A 16,210-nucleotide genomic window follows, 5' to 3' on the forward strand; every position below is an offset into this window, starting at 1 on the left:
TTGAAGTACACTTCATAGCTGGAGAGGTGCTCTGAAATTGGCTGGAAATATGATATCTCTGAGTGATCTACTGATATGGATTTTATTACACCATTGGATTTATGCTCCTTGAATTTGCTAAGCAGATTTATTCAGTTTCCTTCCTGTCACATTTTGTGATTTATTAGCTCATGGTTTCATTTCTCCTTGGGAGTCAGACATCCCACTTTCAATCTCTCAGGGCAGAACCAGATGTTACAAAGGGAAGGGGCCCACTAATGAAAACACTACACTGCCTCTCTTTCCCCTCAGTAACATCTGGGTGTGACATCACCAAGTGACCATGTCCCCCAACTTTGTGAGTAGTAGTGTCACATCTAATGTCTAAATGCTAGCTTCACTTCTCCGTCAAAGTGACATGGCAAACTTGCAACCCTTCAGGTGTCACTAAACTACAACTCCCATCAGCCTCAGCTAGCACAGTCAATGGTCAGGGCTGATGGGAACTGATGGGGGTCAATACTGAGGGCCACAGGTTCCCCATCCCTGTCTCAAATTGTAGGAAGGGGTGCACAAGCTCCACCTCCAATGTCCCTGGGCACTCAGGCTTTTACACCCAACCCCCAATAAAATAAACTCATGGACCCCTCTCAGAATCTGATGAAAGCTATGGAGTGGCTGGGAAAATCCAGCCAGATGGATGGGGTATAAATAAATTATTATTATTATTATTATTATTATTATTATTATTATTATTATTATTACAGTGGTGCCCCGCAAGACGAATGCCTCGCAAGACGGAAAACCCGCTAGACGAAAGGGTTTTCCGTTTTGGAGGTGCTTCGCAAAACGAATTTGCTATGGGCTTGCTTCGCAACACGAAAATGTCTTGCGAGTTCCTGCGATTTTTTTCCGCTCCCCACCCCCTTTTTCTAAGGCACTAAGCTGCTAATAGCCTTTTAGCAGCTAATCCGCTAATCCCTTAAGCCTTTAATAGCCGCTAATAGCCGCTAAACCGCTAATAGCGCTAATCCGCTAATGGGGTTGCTTCGCAAGACGAAAAAACCGCTAGACGAAGAGACTCACGGAACGGATTCTTTTCGTCTTGCGAGGCACCACTGTATTATTATTATTATTATTAAAAATTATTATTATGGATCTCCTCCCCAGAATTATGCACATGAACACAAAATTTTGCACACAATTTTATTGCATGGAGGGGAAAATTTGTGTCTGATTCATAGACCCCCAGAAGCCCATCCATGGACCCCAGGTTAAGCACTTATCTTTTGGATCTTCTCACTGCAGTTGGAAACCCTGCTAAGACGGTCTGTGTGCCCTATCCACAGTTTAAGGCCTTGTGTGTTCAAGCAAGTGCAGTTTACATTTTTCATTCCTTTCAGTGCAGTGGGGTAGGAGAGCTGGGGGGGGGGGTTCACATCCGACAACCATTGCGCCACTTTGGTTTCAGATAGTACATGGGTAGTTGTTTTATAGTGTGCTACTAGTTTTTTTACCGTGTGCCATTCTTGGGCTTCTCTATCGCTCTCTCTCTCCTCATAACAGGTTTCTAATTTAATTTAAGAGGCTACAGGGGCAAAGAAAGAAAGAAAAACCCACCCGAGGGAACAGGGAAGTTTACCCACCTCAGATCACCATCTTACTCAAATGGTCCTCTGTTGTGGGGGACCCTTCCCCATATGCAGCTTTTGCTCCTGGAGACTCTTTAATTTCTCCCCTGTTCAGTGTTAATTGAATGGGGAGAGCTTTAACTGGCTGCAGGGACAAAAACTGGGTGGGGAGAAAGACACTCAGGTCTCATGAAGGACCCTTCAGGTAAACTGATACATCGTGGTGAAAAGGCTTTCAGAACATCCTCATATATTTTTTTGTTCCTGAAGAACTGCCAAGTCATCCATTACAGTTTGAGAGAGATGCATTTTGGCAACTGGAAGCCACACATGGTGTCAGAGCTGTCAGTGTGCTCCGCCTTTGGCTGCCAAAGACCCACAATCCCTGGCTTACAGAAGCTTTTTCTTGGCCACAAAATCCCTGTTTCTCTTGCTGCTCCAAAGCCTTTCTCAGGCACGGAAGTCATGCCTCCTTCTCTAGCTCAGACTGAAATCCAAGTCCTGGAATTATTTTGGAGCTTTGATGCAAGGTTCACAATCCTTTGAACATAGACTCCAGATGGAGCCCTTGAAAACTTCACTAGGATTACTAGTTTTAATGGGAAGGGTGGTTTTCGATGACAAGCTGAGAAGATGCATCTTAACTCATTTCATAGAAGCTTCTGAACTGTGCTCTGATTCTTACCATTCTGTCACTGCCTGCCGAAGCTGGATTTGAGCTGATAGGCTTGAATGTTCAGCTCTTTCAACGAATGAAAGGTACTGATTAACTCAACAGATTTTTAGCTATTAGAGCCTGCCCTAGCAATTATGTGGCAAATTAGGAAAGCTACAAAAGGTCCGCTGTGTAAATAGCTGGGGTTTGAAACTATTTCTCAAAATTATCTGTGAGTAACACAGGCTTTCCCAGTTGCTAATTGAATAAAAACTGTGCTTATAAACCTCTAAGTGTTGCATTGCATGGTATGCCTTTATTAATTTCTGGTTATGGCAGGGGACCACTATATTTATGAAAGAACTGGCATCTCTACTGAGAGTGTTAACAGGGTTGCAAAGACACCCAAACAACATGTATCAGAATATGTGTGTTGGGGAGTAGAGGGTGGATGTTCATGAATGAAAAGCAGTGGACAATTTGATGAAGCAATCCAAAAGTGATGTCTTTTCCACATGCAAATGTGCCTGTTTTACACCTCATACTAGAGCAGGTTACATATAACCAATATTGATGTATAGTGGCCAGAAAATTGAGAGACCTACAATGGTACCTCGAGCTACAAACGCCTCAAGTTACAAACACTTCAGGTTACAAACTCTGCTAACCTGGAAGAGTTACCTCGAGTTGAGAACTTTGCCCCAGGATGAGAACGGAAATTGTGTGCCGGCGGCGCAGTGGCAGCAAGAGGCCCCATTAGTGAAAGCACGCCTCCAGTTAAAAACAATTTCAGGTTAAGAACGGACCTCCGGAACGAATTAAGTTCATAACTAGAGGTACCACTGTATTGCATTTGTGAAGGACAACAAAAACAGGATGGCTTTGAAGTACATGACAGACTCAGTACATGGTGCTGGCTTCGTGAACCATGGTGAGATACTATTTGTGCAAGGCTGCACACTACAGCATTGCACAAGAAAATCCAACCCTCCCCCCCAACCCCCCCCCCAAATCCTTATTATACTTCAGCAACCTTTTGTGCAAAGGAAAGGAAGAAAGTTGCTAGGCAGCCCATCTATAAAAGCACTGTACAAACTGTATTTTCATGCTCCTTGGGTCTTTTTTGGATGCAACCCAACAATGTACAATGTGTTTGTTTGAGGGCAGCTTGCAAAGTGAAGGAATGCGGGGCTAGATATTATCTGGAATGGGTGGGCAGTTATAGGGATTATGAGGCACAATAGTTTATAATCCCCACTGACATATTAAAGAGGTGTGTACAAAGTGGGGGAGCGGAATGGATAAAGATGCAATTCTTTGCAATGTCAGAATGGTTAGTCATGCATCGGGGTGGGGGAAACCAACCAGTGAAGGGGAATAAAGTAGCATTGGCAGTGGTGAACATTTCTGAGTATGCCACGTTTTTGCCCATTATCTCCTGGGTTGCCTATGTTCTTCTTGGGACTGATCCAAGCATGGTACAGTCCTCTGCATCTCTGGTATTTGTTTTCCCTTCTCCCCTGTACTCCACCCTGGTGTTTTCCTAATATGGAAATATTCAATACATTAGTAGTTGTGCTTTAGCAGATGCTTATCTACAGTGTTTGACATCTGAATCACAGGGGTACCAGGAAGCCTTGATTTGGGGCTCCTTGCACAGATTCAACTTTGCTTGAATCAAATTACTACCTTCCACATTAAACCTTAGGCAGTGTACCAACAGGACTGTCCCATCTCAGAAACTGCACAATTGTATCTTAAAGATGTATGCAAGATGAAAAATAATGTTAGATCCAGGTCTGTGTGGAAGGCAAGGTGATTAGGACAAGAACAGTCCAAAAGGAAACACACTCCTAAGTATGGGAAAATGAAGTATGGCAAAGTAACCTCTACCACTGACCTCAATTTACAGTTCTCTTAATTCTTGTTTTAAGGAAGAAATAAGTGAAAGGATTGCTATTCAACCATAAACACATTAAGGTAAACAGGAGTTATATGAAATGACCCCCAAGGCTGGGAAGCCCTGTTTTGGGGCAAGCTAATTTAAATAAATAATTGTACTAACAGGGCACTGTTGCTATTTTATGGGAAATAAGATGTTTAGGGATTTCCAGAAAATGGGAGAAACCCAAGGACTTGTAGTAAACCTGTGTCCCAAGCATGTAAATCATGTTTTCATTGGACATCAACATTCCCCCCACACATAAACTGAAACACAAACAATGGGCATGACCCAGTAGCCTCAAGTCCACAACCTTGGGCCCTGGAGACGAGATGGACAGCAGGCCTGCTTGGGATACTCTGAAATTAAATTAGAAGAATTTGAATAAGAAATAATTCTCAGTAGGGTGGAAGACTCAGGACAGTCAAAAGAACAGAGTTCTATGCACAACAGGGAGTTCAACTGAGAAATTCGCTTCCAGTAGCCGTAGTGATGGTTACCCAACCTGAATCGCCTTAAAAGAGGATCGGACAATTTAATGGACATTAATGTCATCAGTGGCCATTTCTACCTCTGCTGTCAAAAGCTGGGATTCACAGGTGCGGAAAATGCTTTGGTGTTCAGGATCTGCTTTTGGGCTTCCCATGGGCATCTGGTTGGAAGGGCTAGAGTTAGATGGGCCTTTGCCATGATCCAACAGGGCTCGGCCTGTGAAGGGTGTGATTTATTTATTTTTTAAAAAAATTGTATTTTACGAAATCTCTTTAACAAAAGAAGACAAATCCATGTGTGTGTCTCTAGAATTCCGTGTTAAGGCTGTCAATTCAGAATCAACTGGGAACTGGGTCTTAAGAGTTTTCTCTCTTGTTGTCATGCCTACTAAGGTTACGCAGAGTTTGTGATACCATTTTTGGGACCTGAAGCAGAAGTCAAAGAGTTGCAGTCACAAAAATCCAGTTGCTTGGGAAACACTTTTATCACAGCGTTTATCATTCTTTCCCCAACAAACACAACATTTCCATATTTATTAAAATGGCATTAAGTGGGTGACAGAAAAGAAACGAAAACACAGAGTCTTTTGTATTCGGTGAAATATACAGAAACAGAGGTTAGAAAACATGCAAGAAGGTGTGTGAGAGAGAGAGAGACTCTTTCCAAAGCGTGTTAGTTATCATGGACAAAATTCAGTCAAAAGTGGGATGCAACATATCAGGAGTCTGTTCCGGGGAAACAAAAGTAAAATGGCCTCCGGGTTGGTTGGTTTTTAAAACACTGTTATCTTAAGAACTTAACAACATTCTTTCTTTTAAGAAAAATTAAAATATGTAACAACAAGCAAGAAGACAAAACACATCAAAAATGGGAATTAAAAAAAAAACAAATCTTCAAAAGAAGACAAGAAGTAAAAAAAAAGAAAAAGAGGGGAGAAAAAAGATTTTTCAAGGGGGGGGTCCTTGTCATGCAAATCAGTTTGGCAGGGGGAAAAAATACCTTCATCCTCTGCACCTTCATTATCACCTAAATCATCTGTCTGTTTCTTTGTTAGGGGACCTAGGATTGAGAACGGAGAAAATGGAGGAAAAAGACAATTCAAGAATATACAAGACTGAGGGGAAAAAGTAGTCAATATTAAACTTCCAAGGACGTTTCAAGAAAAACCACTCATGGGGACAGGAGTACTCTCAAAAAAAGGATTTTTCAGCAAAATATTCCCTATATATATATATTCCATACAAACATCTAATGTAAAAAACCAAATATGCACAGCATAAATTATATTAAAAATTAATGAACCAACATCCAATAATTCTTTTTGGAAAGAAACCCAAAACATACCCACCATATTTAATAACATTGAGGAAGCAATTTAATCTATTTAATCTTTTAGTTCGTTTCTCTAAAAATTTAAACCATTTAAAAAATCTTGTTCTTGGTTTCGATGTAGGAGATACCTGATTATAATTTTTAAAACAAACAGGCCTTTACAGTGATTTCCCTTCGAAAGAAATATTATGTGAAATGCAAATTGATTTCCATAATTCCAGCCATGGTGGCTAATACATTCCAAGGATAATCATGTCCTAGATTTTGTTTAGTGCACCCATTAATTTGTGATTTAATTACAACCTTGGATAGAAGAATGTTTTCAAACCTTTCGATACCTGCTGACATATTTGTTAAAAATAACGAGGTTTCAAAATGGGATTCAGACCCGGATATTGGAAGGGTTCCTTCCACAGAGGTGATTACAGTCTCAGCAGGTCACGGTATTATCATACAATCGATTCGTAAGAATAAAGGAATTAAGACTTAGTATCATTCCATGCTCAGGACAGCAATACTATTAACAAGTGTTAGGCGATTAATCTTACTTTGCAAGGGGGGGGGGGAATGGCTACCCTTCTCCTCAAGCACACAGCATAGTCAGTAAAATGCTCCAGAAGGAAAGTCAAAGGCCATCAGAGAACACCATTTCCATATGCCATGTATTTTCACACTTTGAAGCACAAAACAAAAGCAGCTGAAACTCAGCATTATATTTCTTTTTTTCTCCTCGAACAAGCACAGCTCCATGACATTCTGTAATCTGCATGCAAAACACACACAGAGACACACACACACACCCTCCCCCCGCCGAAGTCAGTACAACTGTGAAACTTTTAAGTTAAAAAAGGCAGCCAAGCACACAGTTGAAAAGGAAAGGGGGGGAAATCTCATGCATAAAATAACAGTAGAAGGAAACAAGAGAGGAGATGAAAGGTTCATGTTGGTACCTAGAGCATGGGTAGGCAAGAGGCATGCATCGTCTCACAGAAAAGTTGAAACATTTGTATTTTAAAAGCTCTGCTTCTTTCGACTTTCTCTCTCTCTCTTCCGAGTGACTGCATGCTAGTACATCAACCCGAAATCTGCACTGTGGAAAAGGATGCTACCTTTGCATCTAGCAAGTTATATGGAAATTGGACGGCTGAGTTGAAGGTCTCTGTGAGAAATATAACCAACCCATGAGTGAGCATGAGACTTTTTATTTAGAAATAAAAGCAAAACAACCTTCTTGTACAACGGGAGGGAAAACACCTACAAGGTGCTGGAAGTCTCAAACCATGTATCTCACTCTATGCACATCTACCATATCTTGTCAAAAGCAACTGTCTGGTGCTCTCAGCGCTACCAGTTGAGATGGGCAGAAGGTGGAATTGCAGATACAGAATACTGATAGGGTTCTTATGAAGGTGCCACCTTTGGCCTGAGATATTCAGCTAAACAACTTCTTCTTCTTCTTCTTCTTCTTCTTCTTCATCATCATCATAAAAATAACAGCTGCTATGAACATCTGCCTTAGACTGAGCCATATCCTTATTGGTTTAGCATACTTTGTTCTACTGTGGATGGTGGAAGCTCTCTGCGGTCTCAGGCAGAGATCATTCCTAGCACCCAAGAGACTGAACCAGGGTCTGAACCTGGAATGTCCTGCATGCAAAAATGTCATAGTCAATTTATTTACCTACCACATCCCCTCCCCCACAAATGCATCTGGGTTCAAGCAGTGTTAGAAACTGAAATATGAAAACTAGGAGCTAAATGGCACCTTAAACCTAGGTTATGAGCACAACAACGGAATGTCCAGGCACACTTTTTTATAAGAATACAAAGCTGAAAATGAATGAACTGCAGCTAAAATATTATATTCATTTTTCACCTGGTCTAGTCCTTCCCCTGCCCACCCCCCACCCCCAATATTCTTTAGAGGGTCTCTTCTCCAGTCCTCAGAGAGCAGCTGGAAGTGGGGAGGCAGAAAAAGGTCCTTCTTTCCTTCCACTCTGCAGTTTCAATCTGAAATCTTAGGCGCAGCACTGCACCAAGAGCTTAGAAACTGTTCACGCTAATGAAATTCCCTGTCGCAAAAGGCGCCTAGAACAATGGGAGTTTTGAACACTGCAAGTGGTTCACACCAAAAAAAAGTCTGAATAGCACAAAATAAAGCTGTGCCGTGCAGGGCATCAGTCTTGAGAGCCAACCTAGACAGCATAGCCATTGCCTCCTCATCCTTTCGCTGCTATGCCTTTATGGGTTGGCTGTACTTGGACCTGCCATTTCAAGAATTCACTTTGTGCCCCATCTGCTTTGCTGTGCTCTGTCACCGACATGACCCTCCTCTAAAAACAGATACAGATCCCACTCCCTGACCCTGAAAACCAAATTTTTCTCCAAACCATTTTTTTAAAAAGTGATCTTTTAGGAGGTCACGTAATCGATATTGCACATTGCCAGTTACATCATGAACCTGAGAAAGTGGGCTGATTCATACGCAAAACAAAGACTTTTCAGCCTCCACAACGCTGATTCAGAGGAGATTTCTCTTCTTAATCAAGTGATTCTGCCAGGTCCAACCTCCCACCAGGACAAGCTGATGATTCTCATTAGTGCTAATGGGAAAATGGACCCACATGGCAGTTTGGGGGAGAAAGAGCATTTTGCATCTCATCAAGGCGCTATTGCAGAAACAAGAGAATCACTGTACATGAGTGGGGAATTCCTAATGAACTCTGAACTCATTTAATTTCTCTGTGCTGCTTGGTCTACCATTACTAAAAACATAAGCCATCCCTTTTTATCTAGCTCTAATGCCATCAGTGTTAAAAAAAGAGGAGGACGTGCCACATTTTAACCTTTCATGTTTTGATGGTGGCGCCTGCAGGAACACATTTAAAAATGCCTAATCACATGGGCAAGACATCTCTGTAGCCATATGGGTGGATTTTAATTATTTTGGAGCACACAATTATTTTTCCATTTAATGATGCAGCAAAGCAGACATTTGTATTCTTTTAAAAGGAATGAAAGTCTTGTCCAAAAGCTGTGCACGGTCAGACAGAAAGAAGTTAAATTGCACTGAGCCTTATCTATCAGCTGCTTTGCAAACAGAATAACCTAGCAGGCACTGTTTTTAATCAGCGCTTCTCCCTTACGTTCATGACTATCCATTCCCATACCTCATATAAAAAGGAAATTAATATTTACAACAAAACTGCCATAGCCTTTAAATTTAACTAACTCCAACAGGAAAGATAAGCATTCGGAAAGTTTTTTGGTGTCTGGGTTTTGGAAGCAAAGACGTCATTGGAATTTACTCAGAAAGCAACGGCCAAATGAACTGAACAAGCTTACTTAGGAGTAAGCCTGCAATGCTGTGCATGCTTGCTTAGCCTGCAGTCCCAGTTAGCCTCACAGAGCTTTGTCTATCTTAACAAGCCTTTGTTATTAATCACATGTTAACCGTTCTTTTCCTCAAAATATCACAGGGCAATGCATATACTGTAAACCAGGTGAGGGTAGCCAATGGGTCTCAAAACCTTGGTGAGTTAGGAACCTTCCCTCCATGTGAAGACAGGCTATGGTGGATTGAGCAGGCAAGACCAATAATAGGTCCAATGGTCAAGACGTTTCTGTGCATGCTGTAGACAGTGGCGTAGCGTGGGGGGTGCAGGGGGGCCGGCCGCACTGGGAGCAACATCTGGGGGGGGGCGCTTGCACTCGCAGCTCTCTGCCCCTACCTGGCTCACTCACTCTCTCTCACTGCAGTGCTGGCTGTGCGAATCCGATCCGAGCCGCGGATTGCCACCCACTGTGGAGGGGAGGGTGCCAGGCGTGCGGTGCAGTGCGGAGAGAGAGAGAGAGCGACTATCTGGGGGAGGGACAGTGCAGCGGGGGGGGCGCAAATTACTTGCCTTGCCTCGGGTTAGGGGGCGCAAATTACTTGCCTTGCCCCGGGTGCTGACAACCCACGCTACGCCACTGGCTGTAGATGGAAGTGAGGGGCAGCTGAGGATCATCAAATTGGGAAGGTAGCCCATCTAGGAGAAGGAAAACCCTTAGCCTAAACCTCCACTGCCTTGTGGAATATCTTCAAGAGAAGAAAAAGCTAAGAAGTAAACCCTACACAAATCTGGAGTGGAGTCGTGAAGACGTTTGGTGCCAAATGTATTGCTCTGATTTTGATTTTGATTTTGGATCCCATCAGGGAGTCCAAGAGGGGGATCTTGTCATCTGGGCAGCCCAGGACCTCCACACACACTGCCCATGTTTGCAGCCTGAGGAGATCACTTTGGTGCTGCTAACACAGCAGTTTGACTTCACACTCCATTGTCTCTTGAGATAGATGGATGCCAGTAAGGAGAATGTATATGCTGCTATCCCATTTTATCCAAACAACATCTTAAGTTAGGCTCTAGAACTGTGGCTCTTGCACTAGTGGATAGGCGACTTTTAATGTTGCACAGCAGAGGAATACAGCTAAATTCATGCTAGCAGAAACACGTTCTGCTACAGGTTGCATAATTTAATATGCAGCAAAGTTAGCATCAGCCTGTTTATGTAACAATGGTCCACTGGTGCAAAACATTTCACCAGTGGAGCCACAGATGATGATGATGATGAAGAAGAAGATAGCAATGATAAATGTTACATTGCACTCATGAGAAAGGACTGTTTGGGTGAGAGAAGAAAAGAGAAAATCAGCAATGCCCTCAGATCTGATAAGGTAATCTCAAGAGAAAGCTACTAAACACTTACTGGATGGCAGTGAAAAACCTCATCTGCCTGTATTGAGGACAACAATCAATGCCAAAACAATAAAAATGAGAAGGGTCCGTTTTAGGACATTTCTAACTCTATGCAGGTGGGAACTCCACAGCATTTTGCTCTCCCGAGTTACCCCCTTACCTTCTCATTTGCAGGAGCACTCCAACCCATAATCAGAGTTAATTAAGCTAATTGCTGGCTGTGACAGTATTATTTCACTATGCTTTGCCCAACCTGAAATATCCTTTGTTCTTCTCCTCCACCACCCCCTGTATCAATAGCCAGCAGAATAAGCTATAAAGAACTAAGTTGTTATCCCGTGTTTGCTCCCACCTCTCTGCCCCTTCAACCCTACACTAGATGCAACATTGCCTTACATTGAATGTAACTAAGAGATGCTATGATTTAAAAAGAGAAAGAGAGAGAAATTGCATGTTCTTTTGTAATTCAAGAAAATCCTTAATAAAAAAATATTTCAAGAGAGAGAGAGATTGAGCAAAGGAGGATTAAGGAAATGTGATGAGGCATGGGAGAAACTTTATACGCTGCAGGAAGCGACAAGTGAACTCCTGAGTTGTGCCTGAACATTATTGTCATTTTTAACTTTTGCTCTAACTCAGGGAGGGAATTTGCACACTTTCCCTGGAATGAAATGCCCAAGCAGCAGTTTCTGATCTCGCCATGAAGGAGATGACCAACTGTTCCTTTTGCATGTTACAGTATGTAAATGGTGGTGAAATGGACATGCAAACCATCTTGCACATTGGCTTCAAGACACTTCCTGCAAAATGCAAGCGAGCCTGTGAAGCTGCCTGCTTCCAATCAAATCAGGCCATTGGTCGATCTAGCTCAGAATTTGACAGGCAGGAGCTCTTCTGGGATCAAGGCAGGAGTCTTTCCAAGCCCTTTCCGAAGAGACAAGGCACAAAACCTGGGACCCCTTTGCACGGAATACACATGCTCCTACCAAATCAATCCCTGGTTGAGACAGCTAAGTGACAACGGCTCCCCCTCACCTCCAACCCTGCTCTCCTGTCTTTGCGACCAAGACAAATTCAGGTTTTCCCATCTCTGTACATTTCCCTATCCCTTCATCTCTGTGCCAGATAACATTACACACATTGAATTGCTGTCTGCCGTGCATCTGTTAAAAATGCAGGAGTTCTGCTGGGAGAAAGCAAAGCTGGATAGAACAGTGTGGCACATGGAGTAGGCAACCTGATTTTACACCCTAATACAGTGTGATGGGGTGGGATCAACCATGCCTGCTGGTTCTGGACAGCAGAAATCACTTGGGGCCCACTGCTGCCCCAGCCCATTCACAGAGCAGTCAAGCTGCCCAAAAATAATTTGGGGGTTTGCTTGCTTGTTTTGTTTTGCTTGCAGCAAGGAGAGAGCAGGTAAGGAGGGTGCAGATGCCTTGACAGCCCTGTCTCTTGAAGAGGGCAGAGGGTCCGTCTAAACTGTCCTGCATTTCAGGTGTGATTATTTCTCAGGTCATCACCGCAGTTGCTTTCATCATACACTGCTTTCCCACAACTATGCTTTGAATATATCCAAGAGAAGACCTTGGTGTGAAACTTATCTCCCCCTTCTGAACACCTTTATACTGGATGCAATCAGCAGTGGCTGGAGACAGGGTGGCGTTGCTCACCTGGCTTGCTCAGGTTGCTATGGGTTAACAAGAAAGAGAGGGGAAAGGCTGCAGGGAGCCTATTAGGACCATAGCAAGCAAGGGGAGGGGAGTTTTTAACCCTTTTATCCCTGAACCTATAGAATCATAGAATTGTAGCATTAGAAGGGACCCTGAGGATCATCTAGTCCAACCCCCTGAAATGCAGAAATATGCAGCTGTCCCTTACGGGGATCGAACCTGCAACCTTGGGATTATCAGCACCATGCTCTAACCAATTGAGCTATCCAGGCTTGAAGACCCACCTGCTTTAACTGTTTTAATTGCTGGTTGTGCTGTTTTACTGGGCTTGTTTTACTGCACAGTCTCATTTGTGAAATTTTATGTTAACGTTTTGATGGAATTGGGGTGTTTGTGTGTCTTACTTGTGTGTTGTTGTGGTTTGGGAAACGGTTTTATACATGCAAACTGCTTAGGAGATACTTTGGCAATTAAGCTGTTTGTCTGTGTGTGTGTGCTCCTGCAGAAAGAGGGCAAATGGGTGATTGGGCTAGCTGAGGTCATCTGTGTGACTTATGCAGAAGGCATTGCTTGGGTTCTTGGTTTGGCCTTGTTTAACACCACTAGTTTTGCCATGCAGCTCAGTGGGCATAGTGCCACAGTTGCATCCAGTACTTGATTCCTGATTGGCTGGGATCACTTTGGAAAGAAGGATCCCCTAACCCAAACTTTCACAAAGATACTTGTCATTAAAATCCTCAGCCTTCTCACAAGGTAGGGGTGGTTTTATTTATGACGGGGTGAGTTGGTTCAAAAGTGTAATAGGTGAACATTTGACACAGGTCTACTGCAAGATTTCCCGGTGAGTGCAAGACTCTATCCTGGCGTCTTTTGAATTGTTCTGGGAGGGGATCGTGTGATTTTTGGGAGCTTATCAAGTGTTCCTTGTTGAGATCAGTAACTGTGAACAAGCATGCCCACCAATATTGGACTTCCCCTGTAATGCACAATCACAGAGTAACACTGAATGTGAGATCTCATAAACCTCACAGTCCTTTACAGAGCTTAGCAGACCTATGACAGCTAGGTAGATGTGGAAATCATTCTTGGATGGTAGCAGCTTTGGGGACTGCTGCTCTATCCAGTTGGCTCATTCACAAAATGCTAGGCAGAACAGCTTCAGCAGAAATACAAAAGCATCATGGCTAGAAGACTTGAAGAATCCAGATATATGCCAGGAACAGACATTTGCTTTCTGAGATGCCTTCAATACTATTGCAACATGTATTTCGAGGCCTTTTTTTGGCTACCAGATGATGCTGTGTGTCTGACATCTATTTGGCTACCTGAAGCTTTTATGATGAGCAGAAAAAAAGTGAAAGCAGCACACTCTCTGGCAAACCCAGCAGCAAAGCATGGAAGTGTGGCATGATGCCATGTTATCCACACAGCTGCCTTCCCAACTCCCACCCTAAATTCAAAGCTGCTGTAGATTTCCCCAGCTGAAAATTATGCTTCTTGCATTTCCTATCAAATGCTTGAAGTCACAAAGTCAGATTTTGCTTGAACAAAATCGCTCCACTCCACAGCCTGTCACATTGAGAGGCATGTGTGTTCTCAAGACTTGATTGCCTTAGCACACTGTGTGTGGGGCTGCCCTTGTATCTGGTCTAGAAGCTTCAAATAGCACAGAACGCAGTGGACAGACTGCTCAGAGAAGCAGGCCACTGGCATCATGTTGCCCTTCTGCTGAGTTGAGCTACAGTTGTTGCTGATTTGCTCTTGGGCCAGGTTCAAGGTACTTGTGTGAATTCACAAAACCCTAAACATATGTGGGGTAAGGTACTTGAGGGTTGATTCCAAAAGATCCTGCCTGAGAAATGTCTTTGCCCCTTTGGAGACGGTAGCACCGAAACAGTGGCACACGTCCTCCTGCCTTGCACTCTCTAAGAAGACCTGAGGAACGAGATCATCACCCCACTTGTACTAACCATCCCAGGGCACTCAACTACTGCCACAATGCCCTTTCTTCTATCAGATCAAAATGAGCAGATAACAGCAAATGTTGCTAGGTTCATAGCAGGGGCAATCAGAATAAGGGCCTCTAACTGACTGCTGATTCAAGACGTTAAATTGTGTTCTTATATCAAATTCCCCTTTCTGTGTATACTGTAATGTTTTATTGTTGCTATGGCCATTGGCTAATGAGAATAAAGTTTTTTATCTATCTATATGGGGTGAGGCGATCTTACAGGTAAACTGGACCCAAGTTGTTAAGGGCTTTACATACCAATAGTAACACATTGAACTTGGTCCAACAGCAAAATGGCAGCTGGTGCAGATGAGCACAGATGTTCTTTGCTAACAACGCCTCAATCCTGTCAGTAATCGCACTCTGCACTAACTGCAGCAACTCGATCAAGTGCAAGTGATCCCTACACAGAGTGCATTGCAGTAATCTGGTCTTGAAGTAACCAATGCATTAACTACTGTGGCCAAGTTTTCCTGGTCCACTTCTGGCCATAACTGGCAAACCAGTCACAGTTGGTAAAAGCCACTTCTCGCCATACAGGTGTCAGGGACCGTGCTGAGGTGGTCTGCACTGAGGAGGAATGGTGGAAGCCTCTCCCTGCTCCGGATCAGGATCCTGAATCTTCTCAGGAGCAGGAGGACAGCATAGAATTGGAACAGTGGTTTGCAGAGGGACATAGTTCAGTAGACAGAAGCTGGGAAGTACTGGATGGGGAACAGCTAGGAGGTGAAGCACTGGGGGGGGGGAGAGATAACAGACTCACTTTCTCTGGAAAGTGTTCATCCGCTCAGCCCAAGGTCAAGAAGAGGAGATAAGGTGGCAGCACAGAAAGCACAGCGGTTACGAGATCAGGTTACAAGACACGGTATGACATGGGTGACTAGGGAGGAAGTGGGTGGAACCCTTAATTGGGAGCACCTTCATTCCTAGGAAATGGATTCTTTGTTCTCTCTCTGTGATCATTAAAGTTTCTAACTGGTAAGAAGTCTCCTTTCTCTTTGTTCTGCTTATCTACTGCTGAAGGGGGGGAGGAAGTCGATTTCCTGAAGCCTGACGACAGGCTACCTGAGCTTGTAGTGACAGGGCTAGATCCAAAAGCACCCGCAAACTGTGAACCTGCTCCTTCAGGGAGAATGGAACCCTCTCTGGGATAGGCAATTGACCAACTCCTCAGACATGGGAGCTACTCACCCACAGTACCTCTGTCTTGCCAGGATTCAAGTTCAACTTGTTTCCCCCTCATCCATCTCACCATTACAGCCAACCTTTGTGCTTATTACCCATCTGCCCCTGCCCCATATTTCAAGATCTAAATACCATAAGGTCTGGTAACCCTAAAGAGGAATTGCCTACTACCATGGAGGGAAGGTATATAATATTGGCACTTTCATTGCTTGCTTGCTGCCATTGTTGAAGTGCCATCTGTGGTGATTGCTGCTTGTTGGGCTACCGGTGAGGTTCACTACAGTCTTTGAGCAAAGTGCAGCTTGGTGTCTGAGATGCTGATTCAACATCTGAACAACTCCATCTGTCTAGAAGCACCCTTACAAAAGATTATTATTTTTTTCAATTTGAACTTCCCCCTGCACCTCGGCTGCCTGGAGACATCTATTTTAGCAGAGAGCAGCCGATATAATTACACTCTGTTTACACTGTATTCAAAAGGTAATGCATTAAGTACATGGCTGTAAGGCAGTTTTCTGTAAATACATCACTCTTAGATAATGGTATTAAACACAAACACGGGGGGGGGGGG

At 43.5% G+C, this 16,210-nt stretch overlaps 1 protein-coding gene across 10 annotated transcripts in view; it reads right to left on the minus strand.

The window, feature by feature from the left end:
* NLGN1 (neuroligin 1) overlaps positions 1-16,210 on the minus strand; it is a 628,941-nt gene that overhangs the window by 297,523 nt on the left and 315,208 nt on the right. For 8 of the 10 annotated variants that reach the window (XM_083442050.1, XM_083442045.1, XM_083442051.1 and 5 more), the window contains one exon: positions 5,699-5,758. The exons of the other annotated variants lie outside the window; for them this stretch is intronic. In XM_083442050.1, coding sequence (XP_083298176.1) covers positions 5,699-5,758 — 60 coding nt within the window. The remainder of the gene's footprint in view (positions 1-5,698; positions 5,759-16,210) is intronic. 10 annotated transcript variants of the gene reach the window in all.

The sequence above is a fragment of the Podarcis tiliguerta genome (genome assembly GCF_965153285.1).
Source record: "Podarcis tiliguerta genome assembly, chromosome: 5".
In the NCBI taxonomy this organism is placed as follows: domain Eukaryota; kingdom Metazoa; phylum Chordata; class Lepidosauria; order Squamata; family Lacertidae; genus Podarcis; species Podarcis tiliguerta.